This window comes from Lagopus muta, chromosome 2, assembly GCF_023343835.1.
Source record: "Lagopus muta isolate bLagMut1 chromosome 2, bLagMut1 primary, whole genome shotgun sequence".
Taxonomy (NCBI): domain Eukaryota; kingdom Metazoa; phylum Chordata; class Aves; order Galliformes; family Phasianidae; genus Lagopus; species Lagopus muta.
Window position 1 is genome coordinate 3,128,999 of NC_064434.1, and position 24,241 is coordinate 3,153,239.

At 40.9% G+C, this 24,241-nt stretch overlaps 1 protein-coding gene across 1 annotated transcript in view; it reads right to left on the minus strand.

Annotated features, from left to right (window-relative positions):
* Nucleotides 1-2,482: 2,482 nt before the first annotated feature.
* Nucleotides 2,483-24,241, minus strand: part of PKHD1 (PKHD1 ciliary IPT domain containing fibrocystin/polyductin) — a 246,991-nt gene continuing 225,232 nt past the window's right edge. Inside the window, exons 63-65 of the mRNA XM_048935320.1 lie at nucleotides 22,331-22,486; nucleotides 20,594-20,728; nucleotides 2,483-16,398 (exon numbers count right to left, since the gene is read on the minus strand). Of these exons, the coding sequence (XP_048791277.1) occupies nucleotides 16,013-16,398; nucleotides 20,594-20,728; nucleotides 22,331-22,486 (677 nt within the window). The 3' untranslated portion in view covers nucleotides 2,483-16,012. The remainder of the gene's footprint in view (nucleotides 16,399-20,593; nucleotides 20,729-22,330; nucleotides 22,487-24,241) is intronic.

Sequence of the window (24,241 nt, forward strand, 5' to 3'; positions counted from 1 at the left end):
TCCAACTATTCTTCATACTTGTAAGGAAAAACTATTTTTTCCCTTCCAAAAACACTTCCCACTACTGGTAGGGTAAGCATAAGGTCTTATCCTGATCTTAGGCATCTGAAGTATATTTACGGTTCTGTGTTATTCCAAGTTGTAATCCTTGGATTTGAGATTGGATAGTTCAGAAATTACTTGCCTTTGCTCAGTTTGCAGCAAGTCTCCTTGAAAGGAAGCTACAGCCCACACTGCATCACAGTTATGGCTTCCCAAGGATCCCGTGAGATGTCTCAATGGCCTTGAGACATGAATATTATTATTTTATTTTATTTTTTCATTGTGAGGTCTGCCTTATGGCAACAGCGATGTTTTTATTACATCACACTAAGAATGTATGTTGCATGCCTTGGGGTGCAGTGTGGGAGGAATTTAAGATGCTGCAGGATATAAAGCCTGCTCAGGATGCTGATAGCAGATTCTTCCCAACCTAACGTGGCCATAATCATATCACAAGCATTATATGATATATCTGAATAAGAGACTCAGGAACCACATGGACTCGTATTCTTATTGCTTACAGAAATCTATGCTTTACAAGAAACATTTGCCTCAAAAATTGGGATTTCAGCTTTGAGTAAAATAAGCCAGAACCAGCAGAAATGCATGAATTTGGACAACGCTGTGACAACAAATACAGCATATGGGGGTGATGCTTGCAAACCACATTTTTTTCAGTATCTTATGATTTGTTTTGTTTTGTTTTGTTTTGTTTTGTTTTGTTTTAATTTCGTGTTATGTGGCATGGCTGGATACATCACTTTGTGGAGAGCACTGGACACTGATTTGAGTGGTAATTTGATGGATACCATAGGAGGAGAGAAGATGGCTGAGCTTGGTAATTTTTTGCAGGACAAAAGTGTACTGGGAGTTGTGGAAGAAAGAGAAGGCCAAGGAATAAAAATAGAGAGAAAAGGTAGGGTGGAAAATATGTGAAGAAATGTGGAAAAGGTAAAAATAGTATCCCAACCAGCACCTAGGGGTTGATATTAAATATCATATATACATTCCTTACAGGCACAGAATCAACACTAAAAATCTGGCTTTTCTGTCCTCCTAGTAGTGTAGAGTCACCATTTCTCCAGTGCAGAACTATAAACTGAGTAGAGCAACTCAGACTGGAAGGGGATGGGCAGAGGAAAGAGGGTAAACATGACCATTCTCTGCTTCCAGTGAAAGGACAGTGAAGTATAAAATGAAGAGCTCAAACATAAGGTTTGCAATAGCAAAAAATGACATTTCTTTGTAGAAAACGTCATAGAATCATACTGTAGAATCATAGATCATGAAGCTCCAACCCTCTGTTGCAGGCAGGGTCACCAACCTCCCCATTTAATACCAGACCAGGCTGCCCAGGACCCCATCCAACCTGGCCTTGAAATCTTCAGGGATGGACAGAGCATCCACAGCCTCTCTGGGCAGCTGTTCCAGCACCTCACCACTCTCATAGGAAAAAACTTCCCCTTCCTTTACATCAATAAACTTGAATTTGTTGCCATATGACTGCAGGTTGACATTAAAACTTACATGGGTTAAAGAAGTAGTCAGACAAAAAATTTGCAAGAAGTCATCAAGGAGCACTAGGCAGAAATCTGCTTCCTCTGTGATACAGGTCACAGGAGAGTGGAAAACATGCCTGGGAAATACTAGTTTACTCTTTGATTCTTCTGTTACTCCCTTGTCCCTCTGACCACTATATGGGCTGAATGGGCTTTGATGTGGCCCAGACAAATTATTCCTATGTCCATACCATAAGACCTCTTTTCCAGTCCTGTAATCAAACGGTTCTGGTTGGAGTTTTTCTGTGGAACTCTTGATCTGCTGAACTGAGAACTTATTCATGGTTCAAAAAAAGCCACTGTCAGTGAAACAAAGCCATTGCCCTTCCTGCGCAGGCAGCTCCATCATGTAGCTCAAGGTTGGGATGCCAAACAAAATGAGATGAAATACTAATTATGGTAAGGCTTAAAAAAAAAAAAAAAAAGGCTATCTGCCCCCATGAGAGTCCAAGCCTCCAAGCAAGTCTCATGTGGAACAAAAGTAAGTTGTCAGATTTGAATAATTTCCCTGCAATGTAGATAAATCCTCCCATTCCTACGCCTTCCCCCTACCTCTTGCCTCCCCCTTCTCTTCAGTTTTGCAAACAAGAAAAGAAACACTAGGAGCTATTTCACTGGATAACCATGCAAATGAAACAGGAGATTTAAATGTCTTAGCAAGGAGATCAGAGACACAGTTGGAAACAGCTGTGAGGGGCATTGGAATGATTATAAGGGAATAGGATGGGTACATTATTTGGCTTGGTGACTTCATTAATGATATTTGGCATCAGATGCTCAGCTAGAGTAAATCAGAATTCCTCTGTGCCTCCTACTGCCTCTAAGGATTCCCTTCTTTGTCCTGAATATGAATTTCTATATTATTCTGTTTTTCTCCATTTTGTTGGTCTCCAAGCAGCATCTTGGGAGAATTGGATTTTAAGCTGTGAGATGATGTTTTGTCCGATGGATTCCATCTCTCTGGTCTGTTATACTGAAGATTTTGAGGTCATATCAGAGTCAAAATATCAAGGTTTGATTCACCTTGCCAACCTACAAATGAAATACAGGGGCTTTATACAATGCCAAACAAAAAAATCTCAGGTTCTTCCCATCTGAAATAGTTGTTGGAAATGCATCAACTGTATCTATTTGTCCACAAGACAATTTTAAGCAACTGTAAAATTCTACAGGAACCATCAGCTATGAATTTCACATGCTTTCTGAACTTCTTCCTGAAATCAAAACAAGATAGCTGTTTGTCTTCACTGTTATTTTTTAGATTATTTTTTTCTTACAGAAGATATGGAAATATTGTTCTGCCATCAAAGCTCAAGCTCTTCATTGCTTTTATTGCTTTTAAATTAGAGGAATCTTGAGCAAAAACTAGAAGATTCCTACTGAGAGCAATTCCCATTTGACAGACATATATTTTGTATAGGTCACACCGTCCCCTGGTAGCATTTGAATCAATACCATTCAGCCTTTATTTACTTTCATACTTACGTACTTACTTATTTAGATTTACAGGAGATGGGATAAAATAAGCAATTCTTTGAGACATTCTACTTGATAACAGTCCAAATTTTCAGGCGTTTCTCTTGGTGGATGTGTGTCTGAAGATGGAAGGTTTAACAAAGACAGACAAGTCGCTTCCCTGCATTCAGCCAGCAGACATACAAACTTCATACTTCATCAGACAAAATAATGAAAATAATCACACCTGCACTCAGCACATGGATATTACTGGGAAAATTTCTACCAATAACCACAGCTTCCAATTCCTTTCCTAAAAGATGTTCTCACCTTGCAGGCCAAGAGAACAAGTCCCAAGCAATATACGGTCCTTGGTTTCCCCTGCCCACCTCCTTGCTCTATTTGCCAGATTTCCTTCCTGAGTCATTCCCTGAGTTGTAACACTATATGTACAGAGTAGGTCCCTGTAGGGTGATAGAGTCATAGAATGGTTTGGTTTGGAAGGGATCTTTAAGACCATCTAGTTCCAACCCCCTGCTATAGGGAACAACTCCCACTGATCCAGGTTGCTCAATGCCCCATCCAGCCTGGGTCAGTCCTACTTCTTTTCTCAGCAATAGTAATATTCTGCCACAATGCCCTTCATACCAGTCAAGTCAAGTACCTTACATAAAAAGAAAAGGCCATGAAGAAATATTTCAGATTCCAAATTGTTTGTTTTGGAAAGAACTGAAATGACAAATTTCTGATTGGATGAGTCACTTGTCTATGAACTGGTGGAAAAAAGACAACTTTAGTCAATGTTCTCCAAAAATTTTTGGTATATAGACGATGAGCATTGACAGCTTGAGACATATAATTTTCAAAGAAAGAAAAAAAACTAAAGCAAATGTGTGCATACATTAATAATACTGGATATCAGAGGAAAATTAGAAATGAAATGCACGTAGCATCGCAAAGCTTTCTCTACTGAAGATGTAACTAATGTGGATGACAGGCAGGAAGACTAAACCGATGGTTAACCCTCTGGGAGCCAAGATGGCTATTCTATTTTTATTTCTTTCTGCCCTCTTTTTGTGTGCATGTAAACAAACTGATGCCCTTCATCTCCACTTGCACCACTCACTCAAAGCCATGGTGCAAAACGTTATTTATATCTGGAGACTCAAGTTGAAGGAGCAACACTGGAAGAGTCAGTGTAATTATGCAACAAATGGCACAAAGCCCTGACCTGAAGAATAAGCACAGGGAGACATGTAGAATGCAATTCTTAGCATGATAGTGGCATTAGAAGGTCTTCACAGGTAGGGAGTCATGTTGGTATGAACTGAAGCACTGCAAGGTGCAAAGGATTTCTTCTATGTGGTGACATAAAGGCAAAATGATCTTTGTGAATACATTGATCTGTCATCTTACAAATGGGAACCAGCAAGCCTTTGTATTGTACCATGGCCTGTTGTGTGTAAAGAAAATGTCCACATTTTGAGTCCTCAGAGCTTTCATTTCTCAAAATGGTGTTCACTAGATGACTGCAGGCTGGAGCCGTGAATCCATTTTGCCTTATTTACATGAATTTTCCACATAGTCCTTCAGAAGGTATCATACTTAGCACTTCCCAAAGGAAATTATGTGTATAAAATTCATGAGAAACAGTGCTTTCTCTAGAGCATTGGTAGACATCTCTCTATTATGCGATCCAGGAATATTATAAACCAATAAATAAACCTGAAGATGAAGGATATTTGCCTCACCGATCCTCAGAGGCATGGGGAGTGAATGTGCAGTGCTTTTGAAGGATAGTCTTAGTTTTCTGTTCTCTCTGAAACTTCCATGGTGGTTAAGATCGAGGTGGCATTAACGTAGTCTCTGAAGCAAGCGTAATTCAAGAATATGACTCCAATCTGTAATAATTGGTGTAATACACACTTTTATTAAGCAGTGTCACTGAGACTTATATGTATCATATATGATGTATAGATTGGAAAGACTCACTTGCATTAAGCCATTGAATTCCTTCTCTACTCAATTTTTTCACCTACTAAATCACAGAAGGGTCAGAGATCACCTGAAAAGTGAGCATATATCTGAGCTCAGGTTTTCCAGTCTTCTCATTGCAAATACTCAGAGAGAGTACATAGCACTTATAAACTTAACAGAAGTGTAAGGTATTCAAAGTTGCTTGTGTAGATTTAATTGACTGTCTTTTGCCTCAGATTATGTAGGTCCACCACTGTTGGTGCTCCACAGATTTGACAAGGAACTAAACTAAGCACATCTTCCCATCCCTGCAGACAGCCAAGGTCAGGCTGGATGGGCTCTGAGCACTGATGGAGCTGTGGGTGTCCCTGTTCAGTGCAGGGAGTGGGACAGATGGCCTTTAATGGTCCTTTCCCACTCAAACCATTCTATGGTTCTATGTTGAAATGGCTTTGGAAAGGGGCTTTATAGACAAAGCTTCTTGATTTTCAGCACAAACATAAACAGAAAATTAACCACATTTATCCTTTATAGTTCATCTAAATCTGGACATCCAGAGAATGAACCATGGGCTTGGATGGTCTCTGAAATCAGACCAAAAGAGACACAGCTGGCTGTTGTTACATCCATTATTTACCATTTTTTTGATTCACAGAATCGACAGAATCAATAATAGAATGGCGTGGGTTGGAAGAACTTGATGTGTTATATATCATAATAGAAACAGTATCAGTGAAATAAAATCACTTTTTTAATGTCCTCCTGTGGTGTTTTTTATTTATTTATTTATTTATTTGTCATTCCCTGAATCTCTGTCTCATTAGCCAGTTGGGTGATTACCAGCTTTTAGATTGCTTTTGGGTTTATAGGTGAAACATCACTAAAATATCATCTGGACAAAAACTGATCCCTTTGTGACCAGATTAGAAACAGAAGCTCAGCAGTGACTTTTGGGACAGACTGACCAGGGATACGGTGGAGTCACCATCCATGAAGGAGTTCAAGAAGCTGTGGCACTGAGGGACATGCTCAGTGGGCACGGTGGGGCTGGGTTGGGATTTGACTGGATGATCTCAGTGGTTTTTTTTTTTCAACCTTAGTGGTTCTATGGCTCTATGATTCTCTAAACATTAGAGTTAACATTTGAGCCTGTCAGACTTTTTTTCATCCACCATCCACTATTCCTCTAGGTTTGCAATGCAAAATATCATCATGCAGTAAGTCTGATGTCCCACGGTTTCCCATTGTTTTAATAGCATTATCTGTATTAAGTGAACACGTAACCTCAGCAGAAAAAAAAACCCTATCAATGTAATTGGCAGAATATTTTCCACACGCATATGTTGAGAGGCATTCACTAGTTGTACCTCTCTTTCTGAGGATGGGGGATTTCTCTCTATGAAGGAAGAAAGTTTGCCACGCTCCATACAGCTGCATACACCGAATTCAAACGCCAATTGTCAATTCTCCTCCTGGAGCCGACTGCAGTCTGAAATGGCCCTGCAGTTATTTTATGCTTTGCTCTCTCCAAATCAAGACTGTCCTGTCTAGAAATCCAAGGAGGCCTTTCTCAGTCTCTATATAAATAATTCTTTCATACCGCCAACATTATTAGTCATAGTGTGCAATCGGTTCTGTATTAGAATAGTAAAGAAGCCCAGTGGCGGTGTGAAATGACTGATCTCCGGTGTGGATGTATCTGGAGCACTGAGTCCCAACACCCACCTACCTTGAGGCATGGGAGAATTTAAGTTGGTGAGGCGGAGGAGGGATTGGTGATATTAGGGAAGCTGGCAATTTGTGTGACGTGACAGCTCTGCTGCACAGACTGCACCTTTTCCTCCTTTAACCCTCAGCACCTTGCAAGTAAAACCAGTATGGCTACGTTTATTATTTCTATTTCTGTATTTCTGTTATGATTAAAATCACTGTTCTTACCATTTTGTTTCAAGGATGCCAGGATTCAACCGTGCTTGGAAAATAATTATTTTGCAACAGCATCGGTGCAGAGGACCCTGCAGCCCAAGTGGGCAGAGTGGACTGCAGTATGGAGAAGCTGCATTAGCATTCTCATTTTGCTCATGAGGAGCTGAAGGGCAGAGACTTTAAATGAGTGGCCTAAGGTTGCAGAGGGGAATTGGTGGCAGGATGCAGACTTGAGCCGAGGACAGTTTTCCTCTCCAAAACAGGCTTAGATAACAAAAATGGTGTAGAGAATTTGTCTGAGGACAGATAGCCAAGGGAAATGGGTGCTTTTAATGATTTTTTTCCCACTTGTTCCTGCTGCAAGCTTCGGTGTGTTACTTAACTCTTCCCTGCTTCATGCATTCTGTCCCTGATTCATGTACCATAGCACAGCTTCTCCTTCAAGACAGGTTGGAAAAACTGTGATTAGAGCTTTCTACTTCCCTTTGAAGGAAAACCTTGAATTTAAAAAAGAATATAACAAGATAATTTTCCATTTATTACAAATACATTTTCTTTAGAATTACTACAATTTTCTCCACTGCACAGACTTTTAGCCTCCTTGAATACATGTGCTGTGGGCAACTCTTGGACCAGCAAACTGAGAACACTGACTGACCTCATAATTAATACTTACTCATACTGCATTTGTGCACTCTAGAGCCCTTTTTCCCATCAAATACAGATTTTACAATGTGTTAGGAGCTGCTCAGTAAGGAGCATGTGCTCTATCTAGGGATGCCAGGCTGGATGTGGCTCTGGGCAGCCTGGTCTGGTGGCTGGCAACTCTGCACATAGCAGGGGGTTGGAAGTGGATGATCACTGTGGTCCTTTTCAACCCAGTCCATTCTATGATTCTTTAGGAAGACCACAAACAGATTCAACTGAAATGCCTGCTTGACAAGATGAGAAGCCAGCATCTCATCTCAGCTATTCATGTAACCCCCACAGAGAGACAACCACTTCCAGAGGGTGATTCAGCTCATCCTGTGATGGCTGTATATGGGAAGTGAAGTGAAGTACCCTCTGGAGAGCATATCTGTCTCTATTAACTATATATGAGGAAGAACAAGATTAGAACAGACACTTAACTAGTAATAATTAGCAGCATGGAGTTCAGATGAAAATTAGGTCTTGGCTTTGGTCCTTCACCAAGTCATCAGAGAGCAGTGACCCAGTGTTTCCACCACCACACATGCAGACAAAGCACCAGTTAATCACTGACTTTGATAAAACTATTCTGCAGTGTCACCTCCTGAAGGTACGGGGAGAGGAGGAGAATGAGTCATGTGTACAGGCTTTATCTCACATCTATATTCTCTCCATCTCTATTTCCACCTCTACACAGCTTTATTAAATATACATGTTTCCATACTGTCACCAACTGCAAAAAAATATTTACATTCACAGAATCACAGAATCACAGAATCACAGAATTGTAGGGGTTGGAAGGGACCTCCAGAGATCATCGAGTCCAACCCCCCTGCCAAAGCAGGTTCCCTACAGCAGGTCGCACAGGTCGGCATCCAGGCAGGTCTTGAACATCTCCAGAGAAGGAGACTCCACCACCTCCCTGGGCAGCCTGTTCCAGTGCTCCGTCACCCTCACTGTAAAGAAGTTCTTGCGCACATTGGTGCAGAACTTCCTATGCTGCAGTTTCCAGCCGTTAATCAAACCAATTATTCAGTTGGTGACTACCAAAGAACTCAAATCAACCTCGATTTTGCTCATCAAAAAGAAGAATTAAAAGATTCCCTCAGTGAAAATTTAACCATCTTACCATACTCCACAAGTCTCACTCTTAAAGAAACAGAGGCATTATGACCCACAGCGAGCAACTTCTGATCCTGTTCATTTGGGAACAGTGACTTAGTCTTCGGTTCATCACATAATCTACCATACAATTTTAGATTGAACAAGTGGATGCTGTATCATCTTTGGACGTGCTACTAAGCCCAGTGGTGGACATGAAGATAAAGATTCCCAGTGGGCAAGACTGAAATCGGAGTCACAATTTATGCTTCTGCTCATCATCATTGCTGGGTCTGAGAACAAGAAGAAAGCACAAGGCGTAACAGAATGAAATACAGCATCTTTCTCCCTGCGACGCACATCTTTTCTCAGGGATTAAAATAGGGTTTGCATTTTAAATTTTCATTTACTAAACAGAAAAATATTTTACTAGGAGGGAATGGTATTAAGGAGAAATGATTCTCTGTGTGCCCTCAGGCCTGGCGAAGACAGGATTTGATTTGCTGTGTTAGGCTGGAATCTGGATTGATACACAGAGATGAGAAGGTGTTTAATAAAATTTACATTTCATTTTCTCACTTGACACCAGTCTCCTGTCACTCACCGAATGAAGGGAATACGACAAATAACTTTTGTCAGCACCTAGACATGGAGAGACAGTCAAGGGAGTGGGGGGAGAGGAGAAATGGGTTATTTTTAACAGTGCTGCCTTTGATGGCTGCAAGGCTTGGCATGTCTTGGGCACTGGCTTCACGTGCAATGTACTTTGCAAGGCAGAGATGCAGCAGGAGTGAAGGTATGAATTAATTCAACCACACCTAACCCATTGCTGGGGATGGACAAGTGACCTCCAGGGAAATGAATGAGGTAACCCACACCCACCCCAGCAGAGCTTTTTGGCGCATGCTCCGTGCTCAGCTCACATCTAGCTTGTTTCTCTGACCAATGGCCTTGCATGCATAGGGATTCACTGCATAAATCCAGAGGCAAAGAGCTCTTCTTTGGGAGGACTGAGTATATATTCTCCTCTTCTGCTCCTGTGGGGAACCCTTATCTGTTCTCTCCATCCCATGGGACTCTGACTTGAAGGAACAGGCTGAACATCTAGAAAAAGAGAATTTCTCCCCATTATTCATGCAACAAAACTTGGGAAATACACAGCAGTACTTTTAAAACAAAAGCCAAAATAATTTCTTTTTTACTCATAGGATATAAATAATTCAACGCTGTACTTTCATAAAACATTCAGGGAAAATGGGTCCATCCAAAATGCCAATGCAACCACCAGTCCCAGAAGTCTATTCTTGCTTAAGGTCAAATCCAAGGAATGTTCACCTTATATTTCCTTTTTGGTCATATTTTTCTCCAAATATCCAACACCAGCAGCCCTCAGCACAAGTGTCTGGTCTGATCCAACATGGAAACTATTTAAAGGTTTATGAAGTTTATATGCAATCCTCTGTCATGGCCTTCGTTCATAACTGCAAATAGAGCCAAACTCATCAGCAATACAAACTATTTCTCATTTATCTTCTATTGTGAGAGAAAAAGCTTTGAAATGAAGCACCTAAGACAAACCTGTCAGGATGTAATAGGAGCATATTAGGATAAAACTATTTACCTCAGTGAGAGTGAAGAGAAAGGATGAAAAGATCAGACGCTTTTTTCACACCATCCTCCATTTTGTTATGATTTCTGTGCATCATATTTTTCACCTTGAGCATAAAATTAAGGATAAATTGAGTAGTTTTATATATATATATATATGCATATATCTATGTGCATATTTATATTTATGTATAGTATGGATATACATATAATGTGTGTATGTATGCATTTATACGTATCACCAATTTTGCAGTGTTGTCTTTTCAGTTTTTCTTTCCTATTCCTTTTCTACTTTTTGTTGGTCCCAATGTAAAGTAAAATAATTAAAAAAAAAAAAAAAAAAAAAAAGAAAATGAATAAAGAAAATAAAAGTAGAGGGTAAACACCCCACTGATCATCCTCCTCCAAAAGACATTTCAACCTCCATTGCTAAATGCTTTATTTCACCCCTTCTACATACCAGAGAACTCACCATGCCAGGACACTTTGCCAGTGAATGAGAAATACTGGAATGATCCTGCACCCTGTCTGGGTCTCCCCATCATCTTTTTACTGTTTTGTTTTCATAACAAATGGTCACTCAACTTTTCCCACATTTTTGGTCAGGCTCTTTCTGTCTGTACAAAGCTGGTATCCGTTCAACTCTTGGCATAGGCATAATGGTTGCAAATAATTAAATGAAAAATGAAAAATTCTGTGAGTCTGTATAATCAGTGAGTGCCTACCGTTATATTGGTCCCTTCCAAGTCAAAATATTCTATCATTCTATGATTAGCGTTGGAGTGTTGCATCAGACAGCATTACTGATAAAGTAAATGTTTTCTTTTACAGTTCCTAGTCCACTGGAGGATATTTTGTTTATGTAATTCCACTCTCAATTAGGCTTTTTGCTGCAGAATCAGCACTTTTTGAGGGGAGATTCACCCCCTTTCCTTGCCATTGTTACCTCTCATGTTATAGAAATAACTGCCATAATAAACAGTTATACCATATAGAGATGATGAAAGGGTTTATAATCCCATTGCTGTTATTTGGTTTCTTTTTTTTTTTTTTTTTTTAATTTTGTCTTAGGCACACAATTCCTTCAACCCAGACTGTAATTAATTTCACTACATCACCAGTTATCTCCGCTCCCTAACCAGCCTTGTCATTTTAATTTTTCACAGACTTTCTCTTTTCTATCCATGTGCCTGTTCCTGTATCTTCGTGAAGTCTCATCAGCTCTGGCCCAAAGCCTTAGGCAAATTTGTCTGTAATGCACTCCTCTGCTTCAGACATAAGAGGAAAAAATACCACTTCCATAAAAGGGAAAAGACAAAAAATAAAAATAAAAATAAAAGAAAGAATAATTTTGACAATAGCATTGTCTAGGAAGTCAGGAAATCCTGGAGAGCAAGGTTAAAAATAAGGCACCTTTTCAGCTACACCCTTATGTATAACAATACAGTCTGAGTGGCATTGGACATGATGGGATTACAGAAAAAGGTGTCAAGCAGAGTGGGTGGAAACCCCAAACCCAGCAAATTCAATGAAATATTTGCTATTAGCTGCAGCAGAGCCAAACTTTCCCAGTTTCACTGACATTTAACATGACTGTCAAGAAAGAGTTTGGGTCTTGGAGGTCAATACCTCACCAGTCCTTCTCTAGCAGATTCCGTCCCTTGCAGTTTGCCTCAATGCAGGCCACATTAGAGCATATGTCTTCACCACAGCATGCCATTAGACTGCTTCAAAAAGCTGAGATTGAGACAAAATCCTCCTGTCTTTTCTCACCAGAAGATGGACAACGACAACTTAAAACAGGGAGCTCCTTTCATCTGAATCCCCTGCAGCTGGGCCAGAAGGCTTTCATAATCTCAGATCTATCAAGACTCCCCGTTCCCTCATGGATATCCCACATGTCATGCTGTGGTTTCTCATCTGTCTCCTTCCACCACCTCCCTACCCCATTCCATCTTCACCACTTTTTTCAGACTGCCTTCATATCAAGGGGTATTTGGGCATCCAGCCTTATCCATAAAAAGCCATCATGCAAAGGTGGAGATTGGTGCTGCTGTTGGCCCAATCTCAGGAAAAGGATTAAGGACAACTCCAGAATGCCAACGTTAAGGGTCTTGGGCAAAATCACCAAAAGCACTGATCAGACTCTTCAGCAGGGTCTATTGTGACAGGACATGGGAAATGGTTTCAAACTAAAAGAGGGGAGATTTAGACTGAATATAGGAAAGAAGTTAATAATAATTATGGCAATGAGGCACTGGCCTGAGCAGTAGTGGATGCCGTGTCCCAGAGACATCCAAGGTCAGCCTGGATGGGGCTCTGAGCACTGATGGAGCTACGGGTGTCCCTGCTCATTGCAGGGAGTAGAAAACAGATGACCTTTAAAGGCCCCTTCAACTCAAATAATTCTATGATTCTACAGTGCTTGGGCAGCTCAGCAATGTCTGTGCAGCTAGCCATGTGTTCCTTGTAAGTCTGTTTTGCCTTTGCCTGTCCAGATGGTAAAGTTCTCAAAACAAGTCTGCTTCTGCCTAAGCCACAGAGAAGCAAGATTCAATTTCAACCAGGTATTTTTGCTATTAGTCTAAGAGCAGCTATTTATAGAAAAGACACAACCTCCTTCATCAGCATGCTCTTCGACCACTATTTAACATCATATTTCTTTCATGATCACCGTGATGATTTCCTTCCCACACACACGAGTGTTCAAATTTCTTATTTATTTAGGGCTCACTTCGTGTTTGCACTGAATTCTCATCACGTTTTCTTCACTTTTTCCACACTTGTTTCCCATGCTCCACCACTCACTCAATTAATGCACAGTGATGCAGGAAACTGAGATCAACCATACTGCAATTAAATGTTATTTACCCCTGCTTACTCCATTAGACATGCAAGACATTACTTATTCTGTAAACAAAGTTTTGATAAATGCTAGGATTATGAATTAAAGGATTAATCAAAGCCCTTAACTCTTTCCAATATGTCGTCTTCTTCCCCCAAAGAAGGCTCTACTGTTTAATTTCTGCATATCGTTTATATTCAATATTATCTGGATATCATTTGCATAAATTCTGACATTTCTAGTGATATGCTGTTTGCTTTCACTCTGCTTGGATGTGATAGAGTCATCTAGCAGGAGTCGAACTACCTGAGGAGTGCAGGGCTCAGGTGTTGGAGGAACTGTATGTCTGCAGAGAGGAAAAGATCTACTATGTGAAAGTAAAGCTGGGTGTCAGCTGTGGAGGAAAAGAAGGGCCTTTAAATCATGTCACCAAGCCTGGACATCACTGCAAGGTAAACCTTATTTGGACTGTGAACCATGAGGGACCTACTATGTTGATTTACATAAGAGAATATTTTGACCTCTGCAGAAAAAGTTAGAAGAAACTCCTGGTCCTCCTCCATGGAAGAGGTCAGAACGGCTGATATACTGCATGGAACATAAGGCCCTCATCCTCAGCAGTCATGAGCCAGAGAAGCTCCAGCACAAACTGTCAGGTGCCTGGCTCAGCCTGGAATTCCTCTGATTTTACCTGAAAATGATACTTATAAACTCAATAATAGCACAGCGCCCAATATTTATCAGCCTGTGATGATCTGATATGGAGAACATTTCTTTAATATAGCAGCTTTCTTCCAGCAGAGACATCAGAAAGACACCATAATCATTTATAGGTCAAAAAGATCCCAAAAATACAACTAAAGTCAGAGTTGTCTGGATGGAACTGAAATAAAAGTTGGCAGACGAGTCAGATCTTATTTGCAGTTTAATTGGTTCAATTATTGCCTCTTTGATCAGAATGAAAGAGCAACAGAGGTTCTTTTCCAGCAGCACAGACACTATGCACCCTTTCAACTCAGGCCTTCTTGAATTCTCACACTGTAACAGAAGGACAAGAGGGGAAGGTATTATTTGTTCTTTTGTGACTAATATCTGTCCTGCATCCAGCTACACCTGGCAGGCTGAGGTTCATCTAACCAATGTACATGTCATGATATGAACTCATGGTGGATTGGAGATGCTTTTAGAGCCAAACTCAACTCATCCAAAAAAGGAAATCTAGATGAGATCAAAAAGATCTCACATTACAAAGCCATGATTTCAAGAGGATCAGTGCCTTGAGTACAGGATTTACTTCTATTAGTGGGAAGTGTGGGTGGGATCATACATGTGCATCAGTCCTCACGGCTGTGCTTGCACTGCTGGACAAAAAGAGGACAAGGATCAGGGATCAAGCACTGCTCTGCTGTTATCCACGCTGATCCAGTTAGAACTTACCTACAAAATGCCCAGAAAAAGCACACTTTGGGAGCTACAGATGAAGAGCATCCTCAGCAGTGAGTATAAATGAAGTTATTCCATTTTGGCTGAACCTATAGGCAGTAGGGTCTGATAACTGCAGCTGACTGTTCTCTATGTCTCCAAAGGCATAATCTGTTTTCTCATTAACCTTCTACATCCTGTTCACATTTTAAACATCAGGCGTGTCCATATCTTCACCCTTCAGCTCGGACTCAAGGTGCACGTACTTTACAACAAGGGAATGTGAATTTTTGCACACACTGGGGCTCCCTTTGGGTTAAAGATCTAGAATAAGACTTTCATTCCCAGAGAACTGAGTAGCTCACCAAACAACACCTGCATCTTAGTTCTGTGCATTTGAAGCCTGGTTTATTCTTTAAATCAATGTCTCTCACCTTCTTCCTAAATAAGTATTTTTCTTACAGAGAAGTATACATTCTTGCTCGTGCTATCAGGGCATATTGTAACCAAGAAGTTTATGGTACAGAGCGAGTATAATAAAGTTCCTCATCTTCCAGCTCAGTAAACCAAAGCACAGAGGAATTCTCTGAGCAGCTGAAGCACATCAGTATTATTATTATCACTCATAAACAGTTCTGTTCATAACAAGTCAGTGATTTAAAGGTGTTAGAAAATAATGGCGTGGTGGAGCGATAAAACAAAACACTTCAGTTTCAAAAACAAGACAAACAAAAGAAGTATTCTTAAGCACAGATTTAACTAGGCAAGCATGGAAGTGAAACTGAACAGTTGCTTATTTGTTTTTTCCTCAGGAAAAGGAGAAGATTTATGCACATACTGAAATTCTTTGAGAGGGAAGATCAGAAGAAATTCTTATATACGTGTACGTATGGGTAAACACTCCAATCAATATTGCTCTAGCTACTAAGACTACATCAGTGTGAGCACATTAATGTGAGGTTGTGGGTGTGGAAACTCCCCCACCTGCAGTGCTGAATTGCTTGGTAATCTCTGAATGCCTTTGGCCTGACCCAGCTAGCAATCCTCCAAACAAGTTTTAAAGGCTGAGTTTCAGGGTGTCAGAAGCCAAGGACTATTCTCAACGGGTTATTTGGCTGCACCTACTTTTCATGGAAGCTAAGAGAGCTTTGAGGTCCCTTCAAACCCAAGCCACTCTATGATTCTATGATTCAGTGATTCTATGACTCTATGATTAGTAGCCTAGACATAGCCATGGTTCCCCAGTTGGCTCTAGAGCAATTTCACAAGTTCATTAGTACATGCACAACGTAACAGTCCAGCTTTCTGTGCCAGTATGTGTGCACTCCTCCAACCACAGAGACAAAACAGTTTCACAGTGACCTCAAGAAAGGCAAAGCTTGCTTGGTCATTGCTCCACTGCCTGACATGACTTCTGATATCCCTCTGCTGCTGCTCCCATAGCAGTCTGCTCTCTGACCTCCTCCTGAGGGCTGTACACTGCATCCAAATTCCCTCTTTCCTCATTACAACCATCAGGAGGCTGTGGGACATCCTTCTGGGCAGAGCACCCCAGGACAGACGCCTGTTGGAGCTCCACAGAGCCCCCAGGAGCTGTTCCTCCACAAGGCTGTTGGTGATTGCCACCTTTCCTGGCTGAAGAGAAGATATCTCTGTTACTTGTCTTTCGCTGTAGGGCATTTGCCTTTCTCACTGGCGTGGCTTCACACAGCTGTGGGCTCAGCTCCTTCCCTTGTCCCACCTCATGTCTCACTGCTCCAGTCTCTTCCACTTCTGTAAAAGCAAAAAAAAAAAAAGTTTGTGCTCCACAGTAATTCTTAAACCCTAATTTCATATTCCTGCTCCTCCCGTTCCTTTACTGCATTTTAAAGGCATTATCAAAAACAAGCAAACAAACAGCGGTCATTCTGGGGAGCAATCATTTCAAGTAGCCACAAGTTTCATTCTGTCAAAAGCAAGTTTTCAAATCCAATACCTGTATGCTGCTTCCACAAATAAGCTTTAATAAGCAACCCAAAGAGCTCTTTTTTCCTATCGACACACAAACACCTCCTGCAACATTTTCTAATGATTATCAAATATTATGATGAAGGTTAGGTAATAAAATGCATAGAATACAGATCATTAATTAGCTATTTTACAGTGCTTATTTTTTATACTGCTAATACTGAAAATAATTGTAATATTACACATCTATACAATCCATCCAATTTCTATGAATAAAGCTATAATACGAAGGAGATCTTTCATTTTCAACATTGCCCTACGCAGGGCAGAGCCTGCAACCTGCAATACTATTTCCAAAGCAACATGGAAACAAAATGGAGGAAAAGCAAAATGCACACTATGCTTTTTTCATGTGGAAGTACAAAATATCCACATCCTAATAATGCAAACAGTTATCAAACTGCGGAGACTGAATCAGTTGTAGAGGTGCAGCAAATGGCTTCTGAGTTGACACTGAGAGTCTGGCAGTCTGCTTCACCTGGAGCTTCATTTGAATTCTTGCAACCCTCCTCCTTCCTCACAAAAATATGATGAAACAGGACCAGAACCAAGCCTTTTCTACTCATTCCCAGTCTACAACTAGCTCTGGTGCACCTACTGCATCTGTCAGTGGACAGTGCTGATGTTTGCTGTCCATTCATCAACAAGTGGTCCCAGAAAGTCCCAGAAGGTCCCAGAAAATGCTGAGTTATCACTCCTTATTTTTCAGGTCTGACCCAGAAGTTCATCCTTAGCAGTGCAGTTTTTAGCCCTATGGTCTTTCAAACCCTCTCCCTTTTTTATTAATTCCTTGTTTTGATTCTCTATTGACTGGCATCATATTCCTGTTTTAACTTGTTCCCTAAAATTTCCCTGTTTCTTCATGTTCATACTTGCCTAAGGAATTAAGGAATGCTGCTTTTTTTTTTTTTTCAACTAGTGTTCTTCTAGCTTTCAGTTTCACAGCTGTGTCTTTTGGAAATCCATTAGAAAGTTCTTGGTATAATTTTCAATAGTCACACATGTTTCTGTGCATAACAGTTTTCTTTCTCACTATTGTTTTAATAAGAGGTTACTGGCTCATTAAAGTACAAATTACATGCATCACTAGCTTCAACTTTCTTCTTTCTACACACAAACAAGTTGTTGATCCCATATCAAAGCTTCATGTTATTTTGTGGTATGTATTCCTCCTCTATTCATCTTCAAAGGTGCCATTTTCATCTGTGGAAATAGGACTTATCAAAGAAGTTTGGGTGATCAGAGGAGGCTAAAGGCTTTCTGGATATGAGCAGTTTCGAGGTTGAAACACTGCCTTGAGATTTATAGGACACAGCAATGGAAAATAACCCTCAGAGGCTGGGATATATTGCAGCATCAGACAGTAAAGCTAAAATGGAAGATACTCAGTGCCTCTACCAGTAGCTTGAAGTGAAATTCCAACTGAATTTAAATACATCAGGAAAAAGAATGGCAAACTGGTAGAAAGGAAGAAGGAGGAATTGATCTGAGCAACATAGGAACAAGGGATGTGGATCATGTTTGCAGAGTGGGGCATCTTCTTCAGTAAAATGAAGCGATTTCAGGCAATGGTGGAATAGGAATTAAGTACAGTAACCAAAAGGATTTGTGGGATCTTTTGGTGTTAGAGGAGGATTGAACAGTGTTAGGGAAGTCATTTTATTTTTGCAATAATACAAACCAGGTAACAAAAACAGATCTGAATAAATCGGAGCATTCAAAAGAATCAGTTCCAATTGCCAGGACTCAAAGGGCTACAATTTGAATCCAGAGCTCAAGTATTTCCACTGCCAGAAAGCAAACATGGGAACAAAACAAAAGCATTATACTAAAGGGATATCCAATACAAGAAGTGAACCACAGAATCGTAGAACTGTAGAACTGTAGAATCATAGAATCATAGACTCTTAGAATCAGAAGTTGGACTCCATGATCTTTATTAGGGCCTCATCCAACATGGGATAATCTATGACAGAACTGGGGAATAATGGAATCACGAAATAGTTTGCATTGGAAGGGACGCGATGATCACCTAATCCATGCAGCTGCCATGGGCAGGGATACCTCTCACTAGACCAGGTTGCTCAAAGCCCTATCTAACCTGACTTTGACCACTTCTAACACTGGGCATAGGTTAGGCCCTAAAACTGTAAAATTAAGCTCCGAAATGCAAACTGATGTAAGATAAAACTTGTCAGTGATGAAGGTGACAAACCACCAGCACAGACTACAGAAAGGAGCAATATGCTCCTCCACCTCCGGGTGCTCTCCTGTTAGCCATACGTTAGTCAATCAAAAGTTATTTAATTCAAGACTGAGATCATTATGTGAAGCTGAAGGGACTTGTTATTATGCCAAGGTCAGACGCTGCAATACCTTGATCCCTTCTCCCCTGAAGTACTGAATAGCTATGCTTACAGCTTTCTTCCTCATCCCCTTCCTCAGCTACTTGTTCTGAGACAACAACCAGGACCTGAACTTCCTTTGGTCTTTGCACTGCACAAGCACCTATCAAACAGAAAAACCCCACCTCACAGGACTTCCTGTGGTGATTAATAATTAAGATTCTGAAAACTTCGTTGTATTAGAAAACTGGGATCTCTTATGCGGGGAACTTTCTGTAGAGCAGAAAGTAAACAAAGTGACTGCAGCTTTGATTTCCTCTCTCTCCAAAACCAACATCACTTTAAATAAGGGGAAATCAAACATTAGACATTTCCAAGTCATATGCACTAAATTCACTTAAGATATTGTTATCCTTGTTTAGATTTGAACGTATTGGGGAATCTTTTTGTCTCACAACTATTCCTAAAAGACTTTAAGTGGCTGGATTGCCTTTTTCTGACAAAAAAAAAAAAATGCTGCCATGAATTATTTACATGACGGCTCCAATCAACGTTGTACCTGTCAGCCTCCCCAGCCAAAATGAAAGTTCACTATGTAAAGGTGCCAAGGGAGAATGGCAGCCTCCCACTGCGAGTTTATAGACAGAACTAAGTCAGCACGCATTATGTGTCAGAGCCAACATCAGACAGAATCAGATCCTTTGATCTCAGACCTCCACAGGAAGCTTAGATCTCAGACAAATTAGATAAAAAATGAATTTATAGCAGATATGTGTCCTAAGGCACACAGCTGAATGCTGTGTTTTGGAAGAGTACAGCAAATATCAAAACACATAAACTGCAGAATTTCCTCTCTCCTTCTCCTTCTCCCTTTGTTTTTGTGATGGATGCTAATTAAAAGGAGATAAAACTCCAGCTTGCTTCTTCCTGCCTCTTACGTAATCCACACACTTGGGGAAGGAGGGGAAAAAAGAAATTCCCCACACTGAGTAAATGGGTGGTTCATCAGGGTTATCCGAACCCCCTCAGATGTGCACGGTTGGAAGGTGAGACCAGAAAACTCCACCACCAAACAACCACTGAAGGAACATTTCATACTTGCAGAGTGGGAAGCCAGCACTTTATGCTGCCGACTGCACGCCCTGAAGCTGTCTGCTTCTCAGTGACCTCAGAAGAAGTTTTGTTTGATCAGCAGAGGATGAAAAGAACGGTCTTGGGGAGGTGTGTGGAAGAGGGCTGCATATGGCAGAGACATAGGGAATTAAGGGGATACAAAATGGTGGACATTGAGCTATTTGGGGTCCCAGCTGGTTGGATGGGGCTCTGGACAGCCTGGTTTAGGTGGTGGAAATCATGCTTATGGCAGGGGGTTGGAACTGGGTGATCTGTAAGATCCCTTCCAACCCAAGCCATCCTACGATTCTAGAAGACAAAGAGATAAAACACCCAGTAGACTGACACCACGGAGGACACAGAAGAGGTAACAAAGTGATAGACCTTGTGAGAAGAACAGAGCCCACTGACCCAACACAAGCCTATAGTTTAAAAGACCTAAACCAACCCTTTTGTTGTCCTACTCCTTATAAGCCTGAATTACTGTCAAACTATAGTCTCACCTCCTGCTACAGGAACACCACTGTCATTCTGTCTTCGATCGTAGCAGGGCTGGACATGAGGTGCATGAGGATGTGCTTGCTTTTGGGGTGCCTTGGTACTGGCCTGTGGTACATCTGTCCTCTTAGTCCTCGTTTCTGGAATGAAGCACATAGTCATGTCAGTCTGAATCCACCCTCAGCACAGCAGCAGTTATTATTTCAAGCAACAAAATATTGCTGGTGAATTTGCAGATAATCCACAAGTGTTCTTTCTGCCCAAAAGCAGAGAGAATTGTTTTATGATCATATCATCTTGTGTTTTGCCATTTGGAATCCCACCTGTTTTCTTCAGGTAAAGTCTTTCCTCATGTTGTCACAATATTCAATAACACTAGAAATTCAAATTTTAGGTGCAGCTGGTGCTCACGGAGCAATTTAGAAGAAAAACTCTTTGGCTTGCATTTGGAAAGCTACTTGGAAGAAAAGAGGTTGGTGAAATTAGGGAGGAGGTTTTGAAACAAACAGGAAACAGGTCTAATATGCTTTATTATCTGAGAGGAGTATTGACTCCTTCCCTGTGCATTACTGGTACATTTTGCCAGGTCACAACCTCTGTTAGCATGCTTGGAAAGCCAAATTATTGGTAACTTCCAACACGTCCAGAATTTTACGATGATTATTTAGAGAGTAAGCCACTGAATAGCAGCAGTCATGTGCTCTTATCTTCAGTTCTTCTCTTGTCCAAATAACTTTATGCTGCCTGTACTGAGAAAGCCTGATGCCTTTGCTTTAAGACCAATGCTGAAAAACAGCAGTCTTAAGGCAAATTAGTAAAGGTGTGGATTTGCTTAGGGGAAGAGACTAGAGAAGCTGCAGCCTTCCCATTTCCACTTTGACACATGCGATATAGATAACATGGTATGGGATATGAGCATGGCTGAGCCACTGCCTCTGAGCACTGACTATGAAGATGTCACAGGTCCTTGGTAAGCACCATGGTTTTGCATTAACATCACCATGGCAGTATTTTGTTGTGTTATACTTTATCAGGAAAACACAGCATCATTTTTTTGTTTCCCAAATCTTTATCCGCATTATTGAAATCTAATTTTCATTGTGTCTCATACTCAGCCATCTGCTACAGGTACAAAAAATATATAGCTCTCAATTACGAATAATAATGATAATTAATGACATTTGCAGAGCTTTCTCTAAGTGCCGGAGAGGAGAGGAGAGGAGAGGAGAGGAGAGGAGAGGAGAGGAGAGGAGAGGAGAGGAGAGGAGAGGAGAGGAGAGGAGAGGAGAGGAGAGGAGAGGGGGAAGGAGGAAGGAGGAAGGGGGAAGGGGGAGAGGGAGGGGGGAGGGGGGAAGAAGGGAAGGGAAGGGAAGGGAAGGGAAGGGAAGGGAAGGGAAGGGAAGGGAAGGGAAGGGAAGGGAAGGGAAGGGAAGGGAAGGGAAGGGAAGGGAAGGGAAGGGAAGGGAAGGGAAGGGAAGGGAAGGGAAGGGAAGGGAAGGGAAGGGAAGGGAAGGGAAGGGAAGGGGACTATGTAACTAGACAAACCCATTCTGAGTTTTATCCAAAGCCAGAAGATGTTAGAAATAGGAAACCAATCGGGCTATACTTGTGTAAAAGTCACATACAGCCTTAAACAGTTTGTATTACCATTGCTCCTAAATCACGCTGCAGCCAGTCTGGAGATCTGTTAAATGAAAAAGGCAGTCTGCAAATATAAATTTTAGTAGACATTTCCAACTTACTGTTGTTTTTGCTCTTCTTGAACCAGCAGAGCACAAGAGTGATGACAAATGCAGATGCTATTGCACTCATTAGGACAACAAGAATCAAGCTGGCCTTCTCTTCAACGGGCACAGGGAAGATGGTAAATGGCTGAGATAGCACAGTGAATTTAGCTCCTGAGAATTCAAAGCAGTCAGAGTGTATTGCAAACATAAGGACACTGGTTTCACAATTAAAACACCAAGGTATAGCCTTCCAACAATTTTATTGCTAAAAAAAAATGCATGCAGAAACAGCCTCAACATCCACTCTTCCACACATCCAACATTAACCAACAATACTGAATCAGGAATGAGTACTGGGACAAACCAAATATGTAACAACATTTCTTCAATAGCTGTGAAGCTATTGTCAAGCATTCAGTTCTTCCTGAAGCAAAGACAGTCTCTTTGTATTTAACTGTTCTTAATGTTTCTTCCATTGATTTGTCTAGCAGTCTACCAAACCCAGAAAATATGTTCAGAAAATGCTTGTCTATGAGACAAAACAGATCAGGACCAGTCAGGAAATGTGCATATTCTATCTAGCAAGGCTGAGAAGCTGGTTGCAATGAGAAAAGTGCTGATTCGTGTGCAGTTTTTTGCAAGTTACGTGTCACTTATGTGAATGTAAACAACAGGGAATCCAGAAACATTGACTAGCATTTAATTTAAATCCACGAAAGCACACCGTATTGACAGTGAGCGTATCAACAAGAATCATACACTCACAGAATCATAGAATGGTTTGGGTTGGAAGAGGCCTTTAAGATCCTCTAGTTCCAAGCCCCTGCTATAGGCAGGGACCCTTCCCACTAAACCAGGTTGCTCAAAACTCCATCCAGCCTAGAGCTGCATGTTTCCATTTCACTGTAAATACTTTAAAGCACACAAACTTTGGGTAATGTTCTTCACTCAGAGATCCCACAGTTTTCTCCAAATGAGATCAGAATCAAACCAGGCTCCACTCATCTGTGGTCAAGACTTCACTGGGTCTCCACATCTGAGCTACAAAGTCTGGAAGATGACTAACACTGCTCACTTCCAACATCAGAAATACAAAGGGGTTTCGATCCCCTGTATCTTTGTTTTTTCCAGTACTTTCAGTGGTACTGATACTTGATCTAAGGCCTAAGAAATCAATGCAAAAACGTCAGTTGTGAAGGTGCCTGGCACATTCAGATCTGGGTTGACTCCCCCAAGAAACATCCTCCCAGAGTCTAGACTTAGCATGGGCCTTGGGCCACTTATTATTAGCCCAAACCCCACTGTCTTAATAATGTCAACATGCATATTTCTTTTACTTCCAGTTCCAATTCTAATAAAAATGAAAAACCTTTTTTCATCAATTCATTGAAAAATTCGAAGTGCTGTCAGGTGGACGTTTCTGGACATGGATAACTAGCTGTAAGTACTTTTATATGAAATTAATTAGCTTTGTATCACTATTGTCCACCCAAACAAAGCAGAGCTTCATCAGAACAGTGTGGGAAGGAAGTTTTAGCTGGGAAAAAATTGCCTGCAGATACAGGCATGTATGAACTTCAACTTAGAGGAGAAAAGTAACCTCACAGGCATTGAAGACACTACACAAACGAGTTTTTAAAGATTGCATTTCTCATTGATAGTTTGCAAGTAGGCTGCTTTTGGTTTAAATGGAAAGTGAGTGGATTGAGCCCACTGGGATCTATATCACATAAATAAATGTTACTACAAAACAAGGAGCAGGACCATGCAGCAGTGCTACCAACAGACCACTCTCCCTAGGAACCACCATTAAAACAATTGAGATTACTGCATTCAACAGCAGCAGCATCTTCTGAGCTGTCTCCAAATTGAAGGAGCCTGAGTCACTTATGCCAGAAATACATTCATTAAAATTTATCACAAATG